Source organism: Chiloscyllium plagiosum, chromosome 2 (assembly GCF_004010195.1).
Source record: "Chiloscyllium plagiosum isolate BGI_BamShark_2017 chromosome 2, ASM401019v2, whole genome shotgun sequence".
Classification (NCBI taxonomy): Eukaryota; Metazoa; Chordata; class Chondrichthyes; order Orectolobiformes; family Hemiscylliidae; genus Chiloscyllium; species Chiloscyllium plagiosum.
In genome coordinates this window covers 17897904-17915410 of record NC_057711.1, presented here as the reverse complement: position 1 = coordinate 17915410, position 17507 = coordinate 17897904, and the positions used below count along the sequence as shown (strand labels likewise).

The following is a 17507-nucleotide window of genomic DNA, read 5'->3' as shown; positions in this document are numbered from 1 at the left end:
TAATATCTGTCCTATACCTACCACCCCTTAATTTAAAGGTATGCCCCCTCGTAATAGCTGACTCCATATGTGGAAAAAGGTTCTCATGGTCAACCGTATCTAAACCCCTAATCATCTTGTACACCTCTATCAAGTCACCCCTAAACCTTCTTTTCTCCAATGAAAACAACCCCAGGTGCCTCAGCCTTTCCTCATACGATCTTTCTACCATACCAGGCAACATCCTGGTAAACCTCCTCTGCACCCGTTCCAGTGCCTCCACATCCTTCCTATAGTATGGCGACCAAAACTGCACACAATACTCCAGATGCGGCCGCACCAGAGTCTTATACAACTGCAACATGACCTCAGTACTCCGGAACTCAATTCCTCTACCAATAAAAGCCAATACGCCATATGCCTTCTTCACCGCACTATTTACCTGGATTGAAAGCCATCTGCCACTTTTCTGCCCAATTCTCCAGTCTATCTATATCCTCCTGTATTCTCTGACAGTCCCTTATGCTTTCTGCTACTCCACAAACCTTTGTGTCATCTGCGAACTTGCTGATCATACCAACAGTGCCCTCTTCTAGATCATTTATGTATATTACTAACAACAGTGGGCCCAGCACTGACCCCTGCGGAACACCACTGGTCACCTTTCTCCATTTCAAGAAACTCTTTTCAACTACTACTCTCTGTCTCCTGTTGCTCAACCAATTCTTTATCCACCTAACTAGAACACCCTGCACACCATGTGACTTCACTTTCTCCATTAGTCTACAATGAGGAACCTTATCAAATGCCTTACTAAAGTCCATGTATATGACATCAACAGCCCTTCCTTCATCTAACAACTTGATCACTTTCTCAAAGAATTCTATTAAGTTGATAAGGCACGATCTCCTCTGCACAAAACCATGTTGCCTATCACTGATAAGCTCATGCTTTTCTAAATATAAATAGATCCTATCTCTTAGTACCCTGTCCAGCAACTTCCCCACCACCGAAGTCAGGCTCACTGGTCTGTAGTTACTACCCTTCTTGTACAGGGGGACAGCATAAGCTACCCTCCAGTCCTCTGGCACCTCACCTGTATTTAAGGATGCCACAAAGATATCTGTCAGGGCCCCAGCTATTTCCTCTCTTGCCTTCCTCAGCAACCTTGGACAGATCCCATCCGGTCCTGGGGATTTGTCCACCTTAATAACCTCTAGCATACCTAACACATCTTCCCTACTTATGCCAACGTGATCCAGACTAATCAAACTTCTATCTCTAATTTCAAGATTCATCATGTTACTCTCCTCAGTGAACACTGGTACAGAGTAATCATTCAGAATCTCACCCATTCTCTCAGGTTCGGCACACAGCCTTCCTTCATTATCTTTTAGTGGACCAATCCTTTCTCTAGTTACCCGCTTGCTTCTTATATAAGAATAAAATGTTTTGGGATTGTCCTTAATTCTGCTCGCTAAAGCTATTTCATGACCCCTTTTAGCTCGCTTGATTCCTTGTTTAAGACTTGTCCTATTCTTCCGATATTCCTCCAGGGCCTGTTCTTATCTGTAATGGGACAACTACATCCAATTTCTGTCATCAACTGATTCCTTCCCTTAGTCTCTACTCAGTTTCTTTGCCTTTCAGGGCTCCTCTAAACTTCTCATTTGCTGATAAGCTCTTTTCTTTTCAGCATCCTCCTTTTTTTAACCTTCAACTTGCTCTTATTGCTATCCTCCTGGAATTTTTGTCATCAGTAAACTTAATCTTCTCCTGTTTACTCACTCATCTGTTGTGTTCTATCTTTCATTCCTTCCCATCAATAACCAGTCCTCCCTCCTTCCTCCACCCTGCCAAATCACCCTTTCACCTCATGATTTGACATTACCCCTTTTTCATCCTTTTGACTGTGCTCTCTTGACATTTTAAATTCTCTTGAACAGAACTCTTTCCCCATTCCTTCCCTCCACCGCTGTTACTGAAATATTTCCTGTCAATTTTCTTCTTTATTTATTCTAAGTGCACTGTTCTGCTTTGCCAAAACCAATATTAAATTTTTATTTTTGCCATACTTGCACCATGATTAGCTGTCAAGCCATTCCACTAACTTATCTGCAGGTACCTGCAACTGTTCCAAACGCAATGCCACGCAGATAAATAATCAGACTGTTTAGCAAGAACCTATGTAACATTAAATATCTCAGACCTCTGCTTGCGGTAGGAACTACTTGCCAGTGGGGAAATGCTAATGGGCAAGATGTTGATTCACGGATTTTGGTAAGTCAGATTCAGTTTAATCAGATACTTGGACTGGCTCGTGGACAATTCTGGGATTTCACAGCTATATCGATCACGCTGGGGCTGACCAGGAAGCAGGTAGAGCAGCAGCTGTTATAACAATCCCACTGCCAACTTATGCTATCTCCTTTCTCTTCCCATTTTACCGCAGCGAGCTACAGCAGAGCTGATCCCTGTCACCAGAGAAAGGTACTGCGAGTGTTTAGAACCCGGCTGGTGAAGTACACTTGCCGCTCACTTTAGGAGAGCCCCGTGGCCTGTTGTAGCAAGTGGTGCCTGAACTCGCAGAGAGTCGAGAGTGTTGCTGGAAAAGCACAGCAGGTCAGGCAGCATCCAAGGAGCAGGAGAGTCGACATTTCGAGCCTTCCTGATGAAGGGCTTATGCCCGAAACATCAATTCTTCTACTCCTTGGATGCTGCCTGACCTGTTGTGCCTTTCCAGCAACACATTCTCGACTCTGATCTCCAACATTTGCAGTCCTCACTTTTTCCTGAGCTCTCAGAGACACAACTTCAGAATGCGTAGCTATTTAAACATCAGCCAGTAATCTGCTAGTCATGGAAATAATAGGCCCCGTCCTTCTTTCACGGGCTGTGGGCATCACTGACTCACCAGCATTTATTACCCCTCTCTGGTTGACCTGAGAAGGTGTTAGCGAGTTGCCCCTTGAACGGTGTCAGTCCATGTGCTGTAGGAAAACGCACAATGTTGTTAAGGAGGGAATTCCAAGATTTTGACCCTTAGACACTGAAGCTATGGTGATCAGTTTCCCAAGTCAGGATGGTGTGTGGATTGGAGGAGAATTTGTAGGTGGTGATGTTCCCATGTATCTCCCTTCTAGAAGGCAGCTAGCAGAAATGTTTGTATCATCTACAAACACAGGTGAAGTACCTGAGCAGTGAAGAGTGACTAAGGTTGTGCCTTTACTTAATATGGAGAAGCCTGGAAACTATAAACCCATGAGTCTGACATTAGTGGTGGGTAAGTTGTTGAAGATGATTCTGAAAGGTAGGATTTACATGTGTTTGGAGAGGAAAGGACTGATTAGGAACAGTCAGCATAGTTTTGTGCGTGGGAAGTTCTGTCTCACAAACTTAATTGAGTTTTTAAATGAAGTAAATGATTGATGGGGTCAGAGGGATAATCATTGTTTACTTGAACTTTAAATAAAGCCTTTGATCAAGTTCAACATGGTAGTCTAATTAGAAAAGTTAAATCACATGGGATTTTGGATGAGCTTAAATACAAACTGAATACAAAATTAGCTTTATGGAAGGAGACAGCGAGTAGAGGTGGAGGGTTGATTTTGGAGGCCTGTGACCAGCGGTGTCCTACAGGGATCAGTACTGGGTCCACCTTATTCCTGATAAAGGGCTTATACCTGAAAGATCGACTGTCCTGCTCCTCGGATGTTGCCTGACCTGCTGTGCTTTTCCAGCACCACACTCTCGACTCTGACCTCCAACATCTGCAGTCCTCACTATCTCCACCTTATCTATAGGTCATTCACCTTATCTATACCCCTCATGATTTTATAAACATTATAAAGTCACCCCTCAATCTCCAGAAAAGCCCCCACCAATGTTATGTATAACCTCAATGTGATGTCCCAACTTTTGTGCTCAAAGGTCTAAACAATGAAGGTAAGTGTGCTGAACAACATTTTTATAGATATTTTTATTCAAATTTTCTTTCTTTACAAAACTATAATGAAAAAAGGAAAATAAATTACTACACCAGCAAACATTATCCTATATACATATAACAACAAAAAAGAGAAAAAAAATCACAGCAACAACAATACAATCAAAATCCAACTATACCCATGTGCAAAACAGACAAATCAGTAAATGTAGTTAATGAATAAATAAACAAGCAAAACAGCTCAGCACAACAAAGCATTTGCTCTCGACCTCCGAGAGCACTAAGTATCGCACACAAAATATTCGATGTTTTTCCTTCAAGGACATTAAGTACACTGAATCAGAACATCAAGGTGACACAAAAGCCCTGGTTAAAATGGCAGATAAATCTGCATCCAAGTAGTCCAGAAAGGGCTGCCATATCCTATAAAAACTTTCTGTTTTCTGGCGCACCACATTTGTGAAAAGGTCCAGAGGGATATGTTCCATAATAAGCCTAAGTCAACCCAACAGACCCGGGAGGGTTTCAGAAACCCAACACATTAAAATATTATTCCTAGTGCAATAAGTGACGATATTAAAAAGCTTTTTCTCATGAGCATCCAAAAAGGGTATATGGGGTAGACCCAGGAGAAGAGAGACAAGGTCCATCTTCACATCGGCCCTCAAGACCCTCTCTGTAACCCCTGCCACAGAACTCCAATATGTGTGGAGCCTGTGGCAAGACCATAAACAATGTTTATCTTACACTTAGGATGCTCCCACCTTAAACTTTAAGAGACAGTTTGGGGCCAGATGGACCCTATGCAAAATCTTTAACTGCATGGCATGGGTCTTGTTACAAATCAAGACCTTCCTCGCATTCTCGCAAATGTCCCCCCATGCCTCCAAAGAAATCTCAACACCTAATTCCCGCACCCAACCCTGCAAAGCCACTCAACATCTTATGAAAGACCATCCCCCAGGATATGATAAAGTGTACTAATAGAGAGAGTACTTTCAGCATAAAGTACCCTCTTCTCCATAATGGATGTGCAGGGGTGGTTTCTTTCTGAATAAAATCCCCGACCTTAAAAAAAGGAAAATGTTTTTGCCAACTTCACTATATTTACGAATTATTTGGTCAAAGGACATCATTATTTCACCTTCAAAAAATCACCTGAACAGGAAATACCCCTAGCTGCCCGGAGCATAAATTCAGGGTCTATTACCCCCGGTTGAAAACCCAGCATATCCACTATAGGGGTAAGAAATGATGTTTTGGACATATTGCCCTTCCTCTGCCGCATGTTCCTCCACGCCTTAACAGTATTAATAACAATCAGATTACGGCAATATTCCATGACCATCCTCATTTTATCGAAGAACAAAAGGCTGATGAGGGGTCATTTTGACTGGGAGGCCTCAATATCTAGCCATATTGATGCCAGGTCTTTACTGGCCCAATCACTAACAAATGATAGAAGAGAAATTAATTGGCATCTTCTAATATCCGAGAAATCCACTCCCCCCAAGCCACGCGACAATTGTGGTTTAGACAACTTGATAAGAGGCCGCCTACGGCGCCAAATAAAAAAACTAAGTCATCCATTAAGTCTCTGGAATGTTTGCCTTGAAAAGTCAAAAGAAACATTCATATAGAATAGAGCAAAAGGAGGAAGACATTCATTTAGATAAGAGATACCCGGCCGAGCCAGGATATTAAAAGTGCTCCCCATCGTTGAAAATCTGGCTTAATCCTGTCAAGCAAGTGGGCAAAATTGGCCTTAAACAATCGATCAAAGAAAGGAGTAATAAAGATGCCTAAATATGAAAAACCTTCCTGTGACCATTTGAAGGGGAACCATAATTCACCCTCCACCTCAGATATTCTTCTAAGACCCCCCATAGGCAGAGCTTCCGATTTAGAGAAATGAAACTTGTAGCCCGAAAAGGAGCCAAATGAGTTGATGCATTGTATAAGATGGGATACAGACACCTGTGGATTCAACAGAAAAACCAGAACATCATCTGCATATAATGAACTATCATGCGAGTTAGATCCTACTTATGGGGCGGCTCTATGAGGATCCTTATGGATCGCCTCTGCCAGTGGCTCAATCACAAATGTGAAAAGTAATGGTAAAAAGGAACAGCCTTGCCGACTGCCCCTACAAATCTCAAAATTACTAGATCTCACACCATTGGTGAGAACCACCGCCAGAGGATCAGCATAAAGGATCCTCATTACATACTAAAAACCTCCCCAATCCAAATCGCTCAAGGATGTGAAAACAGTATGGCCACTCAACCCGATCAAACGCTTTTTCTGCATCTAAGGAGACCAGGAATCCCTGAACCGACTGCTGCTGATAAGCTCGAATCATATTCAGCAACCTCCTGACATTATGAGAGGAGCTACGGCCTTTTATAAAACCAGTCTGATCGTCCCTAACAATGGAAGGCAGCACAGTTTCCAATCTGAACGCAACAGCCTCGGACAAAATTTTGAAATCAGAGTTCAGAAGTGAGATGGGCCTACAGGAAGCACATTCATCTGGAGTTTTTCCCTTCTTAAGAATGAGAGAAATATTATTCGTCCCTCAGGGATGGCAGGAGACAATCATAGCTATGCGAGTAATTATACATGTCCAACATTGGTCCCAACAATATATTTATAAATTCCTTGTAGAATTCACTGGGGAGACCATCAGGGGCAGGTGCTTTTCCACTCTGCATCTGTCTCACAGCCTGCTGTACCTTCTGTACTGTTAAAGGGACATTAAGAAAAAGCGTTTGGAGTGACATTTGGAAGATCCAAGTTCTTAAAGAAAGCCTCCATCTTAGCCCATCCATATTTGCAACGCTCAAACAATAGCTCAAAATAGAATTTCAGAAATGCTGCATTGATCTTTTTAGAGTCACAAGTGGCCATCCTATTCCCATCCCTGATCAAGGTAATGCATTGGGGTGCATTCTTTCTCCTAGCAAGATACACTAAGTACCTACCCGGCTTATCGCCATTTTCAAACAGTCTCTGTTCAGCAAAGGAGAGTTCCTTCCTTGCTGTCTCTGTAAGCACAGAGTTCAAGGTGGACTGGAGAGCCATAACCCGCTGCAACTTAACCAATGATAGCTTATCAAAATACACCTTCTCATTGGTCTTTAACTGCGCCTTAAGCAGGCATTGTTGCTCCCCCTTCTGTCTTTCCTGACTAGCGGAGTAAGAAATAATTATCTCCCGGCATAAGCCTTAGTCATCTCCCACACAGGTTACTGGCCATGCCCGAATTGATGGATAAAAATACTTTGAATTCATTAAGAAAATATTCAATGAACTTACTTTCCCTGCTAAACACCTTTTCAACCACTTTGTCTATGTGCGATGTAAACGTCAAAGAATTATGGACCTGCACCCCTAGGTCCCTCTGTTCTACAACACCAGCCCAGATCCTACCATTTATTGTGTAAGCACTATCAGTGTTTGTTGTACCAAAATGCGATACTTCGCATGTACCAGGTTAAACTCCATCTGCCATTTCTCAGCCCATTGACCCATTTGATCAAGATCCCTTTGTAATCTTAGAAAACCTTATTCACTGTCGACAACGCCACCAGTTTTGATGTTTTCCGCAAATTTACTAACAATGCCTTCTTTATTCTCATCCAAATCATTTATATAAATGACAAATAAAAGAGGAACCAGGAAACAATCCCAGCGGAATTCCACTGGTCACAGGCCTACAGTCCGAAAAGCAACCCTCCACCACCACTCTTTGTCTCCTGCCGTTAAGTCAATTATGTGAATAATTTGCAGGAAATCCTCTTCTCATACAGACTAAGCTCCAAATCTGCTGTCATTTTTCCTTTGACTGAACACAATGAGGTATAGTCATGTCCTTTTGTGAGGGTGTTAAATGGGTGAGGACAAATGACTGGAAATTGTTAAGCGGCTGATGTGACATCAAGCAAAGTAGATGACGCGAGCATTTTAGTTCCATGTGCTGGGGCTGCAGATGACCCATCAGCTACCCAGTTCTCACAGTCAAGCTTCAATAAACATGACGCTCCAATGAAAACAGGCAGCACAGTAGTGTCACAGTGCTGAAAGATAGGCCTTTCGGTCCATCCTGTCTGCATCAGCTCCCTGAGCTTTTTAACTTTGTGTTAATCTCCTGATTTACATAGTAACCCTGAACATTGTTTCTATTTAATAAATCATCAAATGAACTCTTGAAATGTCTCAGCTGAACCTGTCTCCATCACACTTCTAGGGAGTGCATTCCATATGCTAGCTATTTGCCATATAAAATAGTGGTTTCTCACCTCACAATTGTTTTGCCTTCTTCTTGTGCAAAACACTTCAAAACTGACCCCTCTGATTCTTAATTCATTCACAAGTAGGAACAGTTTCTACCTATCCACTATATCAAGATCCCTTGTGATTTTAAATACTTCAATACAATCTCCTCTTAGCCTTCTCCTCTTCAAGGAAATCAGTTCTAACTTCTCCAGTACTCCCTCATAACTTCACTCTCTTGTCACTGAAACCATTTTCATAAACCTCTTCAGCAGTCAGTCAAGTGTAGCTGCGTCTATCCTGTGGTGTGGCACCCAGAACAGCACACATATTCCAGCTGAGGTCTAACCAGTGTCTTATATAATTTCAACATCACCTCCTTGCTCCATACTAGAGTAGGCAAGTAGGAAGCTGGAAGAGCACAGCAAGCCAGGTAGCATTAGGAGATGGAGAAGTCAATGTTTCAGGTTTAACCCTTCTTCAATGAGTCCCTTTCTCACTGCCACATTGCGGTGACCTGTTATACTCTAAAACCCTATTCACCCCAGAATACTTTATACTTTGTTAACCATGTTCTCTACTTGTACAGCCACATTTAAAGACATGCCTACATATACATATAGGTCTCTCTGCTCCTTTAGAATATTACCATTTATTTTATACTATCTCTCCATGTTGTTTGTACCAAAATGCATAACCTCTTACTTCTCTGTGTTGGACTCATCTGTCACCTAACTGCCTAATCCACCAATTTGTCTATGTTCTTTTGAAGTTCTATACTGTCTTTTTTGTTACTGTCTTAGGGTGGCACAATGGCTCAGTGATCAGAACAGCTGCCTCATAGTGCCAGGGACCGGGGTCCAATTCCACTCTTGGTTGGCTGCCTGTATGGAATTTGTACGTTCTCCCTGTGTCTGTGTGGGTTACCTCTGGGTACTCCGATTTCCTTCTACAGCCCAAAGATGTGCAGGTTATGTGGATTCGCTGTGCTAAATTGCCCATAGTGTCCAAGGATGTGTAGGTCAGGTGGATTAGCCATGGGAAATGTAGCGTTACAGGGAAGGGGGAGGGGGAATGTTGGTCTGGGTGGGATTCTCTTCAGACGGTTCGTGTAGACTCGATGGGCTAAATAGCCTGTTTCCACGCTGTGGGATTCTATGGCTTTTCATTTACAATTCTCTGAAGTCTTATATTTTTCTCAAATTTTGAAAATATCCCCTGCACACCAAGATCTGGATCATTAAAAAGTATCAGAAAAAGCAAGGGTCTCAATACTCACCCCTGGGGAGGTCCACTGCAAACCTTCTTCCAGCCTGAAAATTAGTCAATGACCACCACTCCTTAATTCCTATTCCTCAGCCAGTTTTGTATCCTTATTGCTACTGTCACTTCCATTGCTGAGTGGCACTGAGCCTTTTGGAAATTTATATGATAATTGCCAATATTTCCTCAATTTCAATTCTTACTTCTCCTTAGATGCATCTGGCCCCTTATCCGGCCCTTCAGTGCCTTATAAACTTATCAATAGCTTATCCACTGTCTCTCCATCTTAGCAATTTTAAATCACCCTTGTTTCGCCCTCTATCACCTTGGCTTGTACAGCATTTGTCTTGTAGATAAAGACAAATGCAAAGTATCCATTTGACACCTCAGCCATGCCTCATGTCTCTGTTAAGTTGGACTCCTCCTTTCACAGCTGTTTTACTATCTGTATGTTTATGCATGTCCTTGGGATTTCCTATCATCTCAGCTACCAGTCTTTTTCGTAACCCCTATTTGTGTCTCATGATTGATTTCTCATCTCCCTCCTGAACATGCTACAGCATGGTTCTCAACAATATTTACTACCTGACACCTGTCCTAAATACACTGTTTCTTTTTTAAATCCTGCCTCTTTTGTCATCCAGAGACTTCAGGATTTGTAGACCCTCCATTCTCTTTTTAAGGGAATATACTTTGACAATGCTCAAACCATCTCTTCTGTGAAGGTAGTCCATTATTCGTTTCTCGCAGTAACCTTTGGTTGAAGTCTGTCCAGCCTCACATAGTTCTTGCCCCATTGAAATCCACTCTGCGCCAGTTGTTTGTTCTTACTCTGTATTCATCAATGTCATTTCCTACTGTCATATTAAACCAAATGATACAAGAGTCATTGTCTCCTCAGTGTTCCTCTGCTAGCAGTTGATCTCTTTGTCCACCTCATGCCTAAAACCATGTCAAGAAGGGCCTCCTAATTTGCTGGTCCGGACTCATTCTGCTGTGGAGACTTCCTCAAAACAGACTAGCTACGTTATCTTCACTATTCCTTACAGTACCATTATCCCAGTCGATATCGGGAAATGAAGTCTCCCAATATCACGACTCTATGATGTATACACATCTCTGTAATGTCCTTTCAGATTTGTTCTGGTATATCCTTCTCATGAGCTAGCGGTCCATATTTTGCACCAACCACTGTAACTGCACCCTTCTTATTCCTGAGCTGTACCAATTCAATTCCCTCATTGAACTCAGGAACATCTTCTTTCTCCAGTACTGCAGTGCTTTCCTTCACCAAAAATGATATCTTCCCCTGTTTTTATCCTCTCTATCTTTTCTGAACTCTTTGTAACCAGGAATAATAAATAGTCAGATCTGCCCGTCTTTAAGCTAGCTCTCTATTATTGCCATTATTGTAAACCCACAAGGCAGTCCCTACCTGTCAACAACATTTCCTTGAATTATTTTTCCGGCTCCACAGACCTCAGAGTTCTACACATGACTGCGGCTTCATGTTCATTCAGGTTAGGCAGCCATTGTGCTGAAGTAAGTCCACAAAGGCTGGTATCCCATCACCAATCATCCTTTATTTACACATGAGTAGTATTTGACACTGGTCCTGCTTCCTCAGAGCCAACTCTCAAACTGAAAAGAACCTCTGACACTCCAGTTCTTCTCTCTCAGCCAGGACTCCCTGATTTGCATCAGCTTAACAGCCCCAATGAGGGAACTCATACTCTACCTATCCGACTTTATTAGAATCACTACACGAGCCATGTAGCTTAATTCCCCAGCCCAATTGATTATACTCCATGCATTTACATACCATCAGCATCATCCTGATTTAGACTTCATTACTTGCTCCAACTTCATCTCTAACTTACTATTCTCTATTTTGTTGCTAATGCCTATCTGGAATTTCATGCACTCTGATATTACTTTATAATATTTTCTCCCTTGCTGACTTAATTTAAACGTTCCCCAACAGAACTTGCAAAACTGCCCACTCAGCTCAGCTCTGTTCAGATGCAACTGACCTGGCGTGTACAGATACCAGGAGCCCCGCTGCTGGGGACCCAGTGCTTCAAGCCTCAGCACATGGTATCTATCCCAGAAAGGAAGCTCAGTGAAACCCAATGCAGACTCAACTGCCCTGTCTCTTTTCATTTCTTCCCCTCTCTTTTTCTGCTTTAGAAGGACTGTAATGCTGAACATTTAATATTATTCCTTTATTTTTCTAATTTATGCCTAAGATTTTGTATGTAGACACCTTTGTGCCTCAGATGGTGCCGGAAATGGCGACTCTGTACACTTTTCACTGAACTCATGAATCCCTGTACTTGAATACAGATGACAATAATTCTAATTCAAATTCTAACTTATTGGGGAAGAGTCCCACTACTCTTATGAAACGCAAGGAAGCAAAACTTATCAATGGAAGATGAGTCAATGTTTCAAGTTTAGTCTCTATTGCTTTGTCTCTACTTCTTGAAGATAGTGAGGGCTGCAGATACTGGAAAGTCAGAGTCGATAAAGTGTGGAGCTGGAAAAAGCACACCTTGTTGAATTGAGAAAAGAAGTTTAGCAACTGAGCAACAACTAACAATGTAAGTTTATTCACATACATTTGACCTTGTAAATAAACGACTATAATTTCAGTTTTAAGTAGCAATGGATAAATAAATGTTAGAAGTTTGGTTGGTGCATCTTACAGCAGCATAAGAAATAAGAGGCTCATGATCAGAACAGATTATTTCTTGAATTTAGTTTGCATGAGAGAGAAAGCCCCTAGTGATGTGTCAACACACTTAACCAGAAGAAAAGCCAGCAGCAGAAATAAACTTGCCAACAACAATTTGTCTTAAAACCATTTCAACCCAAAGAAACCGGCAGTGTTTCAATCATGCTGTGTTTTCTTAAATAATGTGGCAATATCCCAGTCAAAGGGGGGTTACATTAACAAGGGAGCTGGAAAATACTTTGAAAATGTGATCTTTGAATGTTCCTACCAAATAAAAGATTATTTCTTCGTTGAACACCAAGATCCCAGTCCTTAACTGGGAAAATGCAAAAATTACAGCCAAAACCAATGGGCAGCCAGATCCTGAACAATACACTACAGACATTCCACCTATCACTCTGCGGAGATGTGTGTTGGAAGTGAAAAATACATTATAACTAGAGTTCACTGTCAGTTGCAGCCCAGCTTTGGACTGCTGCAGTAGACCCATAGTATGTCAATCACTGGCACAGCTTTAATCCCAATGTGAAGTTTGCAGGCAGTGGTGGCACACAAGCAATAGAGTGCTATTAAACACCTTGGCCTCACATTTAGTAAAGGTCTGGCAGAGCCAATCCAAGTTTATTAATTAGGAATATTTATGCAATGATTTGAAAATAATATTCTTTTTGACTTTGTGAGTCTCTTCCTTTTCATTTGACCTTTATGCTGTTTGACAGCTGTGAGGGATATTATGTTCTCTTGACTTGTTTCCATTGTTTGATCCTCAGAAATAAAAAAAAAAGCAATAGTCAAGCTGAGAGGAACATGTGCTTTGAATTTGAGAGCATTATGATGGTGTTATGACTAAAATTACCAAAAGTTATTTTGTTTGGGTCTTTTTAATTGGAGATTCAATGTTGACCTTGACTTAAAATGTGAAGTACAAATACTGGCATAGGCTGGTCGGGCCAAATGGCCTGGGTCTATTCTTTAGGGACCTTGTTCTATATAATTGTTTGGAACATTTATAGAGTTTCACAACATTTACCCGAGGATTAATATTTTCTTATAAAATCAAAATACAGCTGGAGATCTGTAGTAAAATAAAAAACAAAGTGCTAGAGCAATGGAGTTTGAAAGAATGAGAGGTAATCTAATTGAAGCGTGCAGAATTCTTCAGGAGCTTGAAACAGTAAATGCTGAGAGAGGATTTTCCACTCATGGGAAAATCTAGAAAATAGTCTCAGAATTAAGGGGCACCAATGTAAGACTGAGATGAGGAGGAACTTGATAGCTCAGAGTGATTTAAGTCTTTGCAACTCCTTGCCACAGCGAGCTGTGAGAGCAGTGTCTTTGTGTAGATTTAAGACTGAGAGGGATAGGTTCTTGGTCAGTTGAGCAATCAAGGGTGAGGTTAAAGGGCAGGAAAATGAACGGAAGGAATGTCAGATTAGTCATGACCCTATTGAATGGCAGAGCAGGCTAAAAGGGCTGAATGACCTACTCCTGTTCTTATTTCTAATGATCTTACGGAGAAGCTCCACAGTTCTGGCAGCGTCTGTGGAAAGAGGAAACAGAGCTAATGTTTTGAATCCAGTAACTCTTCTTCAGAAATCTAGTATTATTCCTGTCAGCTTTATGATTGAATGTTGCACTGTAATAAAGACACACAGTTGATTAACAGTGTAGCTTACTGTGAAGTCTTCTTGTTTGTACAAAGCAGAGTCTATATTTTCCAGTTGGCATTGTTTTAATGCCAGTTGTTTTTAACTGTTTTAATAACTCTTGACCCATTAAATTGCTGCCAGAGCAGAGGTAACTATTCGCTACCAATACATCAACAATTGTTTGCATGCGGGAAACACCTCAAACACAGTAAAGTGTTTCTCAAGAATTTCACCGGAATATAACCAGATGTAAAGAATTGATATTGAAACAGGGAAGGAAAGAATAGGATAGGTGACCAAATGCTTGTCCAAAGGGGTATGTTGTAAAAAGTGTCTGACCTTATCTTCTGAGAATAAAACAAAGATTGCCTTTAAATAACATACTTACAACTACAAGACATCCCGAAACATTTAGAGGCAATGAAATACTTTGAAGAAGTGTGGCCACTGTTGTAATGTAGCCAAGTGTGTCAATCGTAGCAAAGGCCCCACAAACAGAAGTAAGATCATAACCACATAATCTAAGGTGGTCAGGAATAAATATGGGCCATGATACCAGGGAGAAACTTCCCACCGTTCGTCATAATGGATCTTATATGTTCAGCTGGAATCACAAAGGATTAGGAACAGTCAAGAATGAATCCTTGACTTTTTGAAATCAAGGCGAGAGTGTTAGTTTGCAGCCAAGGTTGATGTTTAGATTAAAGCAATCAGGGTTGTATTGATATACTCCTGTTGTAAGTACGCTGCACTTAGATTTCAGCGAGAGAAGAGAATCACGCTGTTGCATTTTGTGAAGAAGGTTCCAACGTCTCAGTCCACTTGGCAACATCACATCTGGGAAATTCGAACAGTACAAACTGTACATGATAGAACAAAACCCAACCGATTAGCCATGTTCTCCATGCTACATTCAGGCAATACTTTATGCACAAGTGTGCAAGCGGAGAATTTGAATTCATTCCCATTACATCAAAGCACTGCACATGCATAATCTTGTGGCGTATTTTGCAGTTTATTGAACCTTTACAGCATGTAATGTTTCTGTATTGTTTTTCCTAGGTGGTGATACCAGCTACTACAGTGTCTGTGGGCCTAATAAAGAACTGGATGAGGAGACTTGTCAGTGCGTCTGTAAAGGAGGTCGACACCATTCTAGCTGTGGACGTCACAAAGTGCTGGATAAGGACTCGTGTCAGTGTGTGTGCAAAAATGGACTATATCCCGCCCTCTGTGGCCCCCACAAGCAGTTTGACGTGGATTCTTGCGAGTGTGTTTGCAAAAAAACTTGTCCAAAAAATCAGCCTTTAAACCCAGTAAAATGTGTCTGCGAATGTACAGAGACTCCAAATAAGTGCTTTCTGAAAGGGACGAGGTTTCACCCTCACACCTGCAGGTCAGTGTTGTCTCAGTTTCCGGTCACTGTTCCAGATTAACACTAAAAGCAACTTGTAATTGAGTGCTTTGAGACATTTTGGCAGTGCAATGAAGCACAGTATAAATATTATTCTTTCTTACTTCATGTTCTGTTAAAAGTTCTTTCACAATATGGCAAGACCAGCATTTATGGCCCTTCAGAATGTGGTAGTGGGCTATCTTCTTGAAGCCTGTTGCAGTACATGCGCTGAAGATGTTCCTACAACATTCTTATAGGACATTTATGTAAATGATTTGGATGTGAAGTAGGTTTGCAGATGACACCAAAATTGGAGGTGTGGTGGACAGCGAAGAAGGCTACCTCAGAGTACAATGGAACCTTGATCAGATGGGCCAATGGGCCGAGGAGTGGCAGATGGAGTTTAATTTAGAGAAATTTGAGGTGCTGCATTTTAGAAAGGCAAATCAGAGCAGGACCTATACACTTAATGGTAAGGTCCTAGGGACTCTTACTGAACAAAGAGGCCTTGGAGTGCAGGTTCATAGTTCCTTGAAGGTGGAGTCTCAAGTAGATAGGATAACGAAGGCATTTGGTATGCTTGTTTTTGTTGGTCAGTGCATTGAGTATAGGAGCTAAGAGGTCATGCTGCGGCTGTACAGGGCATTGGTTAGTCCACTTTTGGAATATTGTGTAATTCTAGTCCCCCTCTTATCAGAAAGATGTTCAGAAAAGATTTGCAAAGATGTTGCCAGGGTTGGAGGGTTTTAGCTATAGGGAGAGGCTGAACAGCTTGGGGCTATTTTCACTGGAGCGTCAGAGGCTGAGGGGTGACCTTATAGAAACTTATAAAAGCATGACGGACACAGATAAGGTCAATTGGCATGGTATTTTCCCCCAGAAAATTGGGGAGTGCAAAACTAGAGGGCATAGGTTTAAGATGAGAGGGGAAAGATTTAAAAGGGACCTAAGGGGCAACGTTTTCATGCAGAGGGTGGTGTGTGTATGGAATGAGCTGCCAGAGGAAGTGGTGGAGCCTGGTACAGTTACAACATTCAAAAGGCATTGATGGGTATATGAATAGGAAGGGGTTAGAGGAATATGTGCCAACTGCTGGCAAATGGAACTAGATTAGATTTGGATATCTGGAAGACCTCGAATGCTGCCTGACCTGCTGTGCTTTTCCAGCACCACTCTAATCTAGACTCTGATTTCCAGCATCTGCAGTCCTCACTTTTGCTTCAGATATCTGGTCGGCAGGGACAAGTTGGACCGGAGGGTCTGTTTCCGTACTGTACATCTCTGTGACTATAAGATACTTCAGAACCTTCCCAGTGGCAGTGATGTAGCAGAGACATATTTCCGAGTCAGGAAAGTGTGTTTAGGAAGAAGTGGTGTTCTGTTACCTTTTGCACTTGTACCTGGTAGAGTTTGCAGACTTAGGAGATTTGCATATCTTGCAGATAATACACAATTGAGTGAGGACACATTGCATATGGAGGGAGTGGATTTTTAAGTCAGCGAACAGATAGCTTATGACCAATTTGACTTACTCAAGCTTCTTGAGTAATATTTGAACTGTATCTATCCAGGCAAATAGATGTTTTTCCAATTGTGCTGTGAGGTGCTTTGGGAGACAGAGATGAGCATTCACCAAATAATAGCCAGCTTCTGACCCCCTTAAATGGCATTTGTGTGTGGCTGCTCCAAATCAGATTCGGGTGATCCTCAGGACACTATAGTGTGTGATTTAGTGATGGTAATGCAATTTATTAGTTAATTTTCCAGCTTGCCAATGATACTGCAGTAAGAACATAAGAAATAGGATCAGGAGTAGAACTTGCAGCCTCCAAAACCTGCTCCACTATTCAATCCAATGATTTATCAGTTTTCGACCTCAACTCCATTTTCCTACCTTCCCCTTCCACTTCTTGATCCCCTGAGAAACCATCCATCTGTCAATCTCATAGAGTCATAGTCATAGAGATATACAGCATGGGAACAGACCCTTCGGTCCAACCCGTCCATGCTGACCAGATATCCCAACCCAATCTAGTCCACCTGCCAGCACCCGGCCCATATCCCTCCAAACCCTTCCTATTCATATACCCATCCAAATACCTTTTAAATGTTGCAATTGTACCAGCCTCCATAACTTCCTCTGGCAGCTTATTCCATACACGTACCACCCTCTGCGTGAAAACGTTGCCCCATAGGTCCCTTTTATATCTTTCCCCTCTCACCCTATGCTCTCTAGTTCTGGACTCCCCCACCCCAGGG

General features: G+C 41.9%; 1 protein-coding gene across 1 annotated transcript in view; it reads left to right on the top strand.

Annotated features, from left to right (window-relative positions):
- vegfc (vascular endothelial growth factor c) overlaps positions 1-17507 on the top strand; it is a 218656-nt gene that overhangs the window by 192131 nt on the left and 9018 nt on the right. The window contains exon 6 of the mRNA XM_043704843.1: positions 14915-15248. Coding sequence (XP_043560778.1) covers positions 14915-15248 — 334 coding nt within the window. The remainder of the gene's footprint in view (positions 1-14914; positions 15249-17507) is intronic.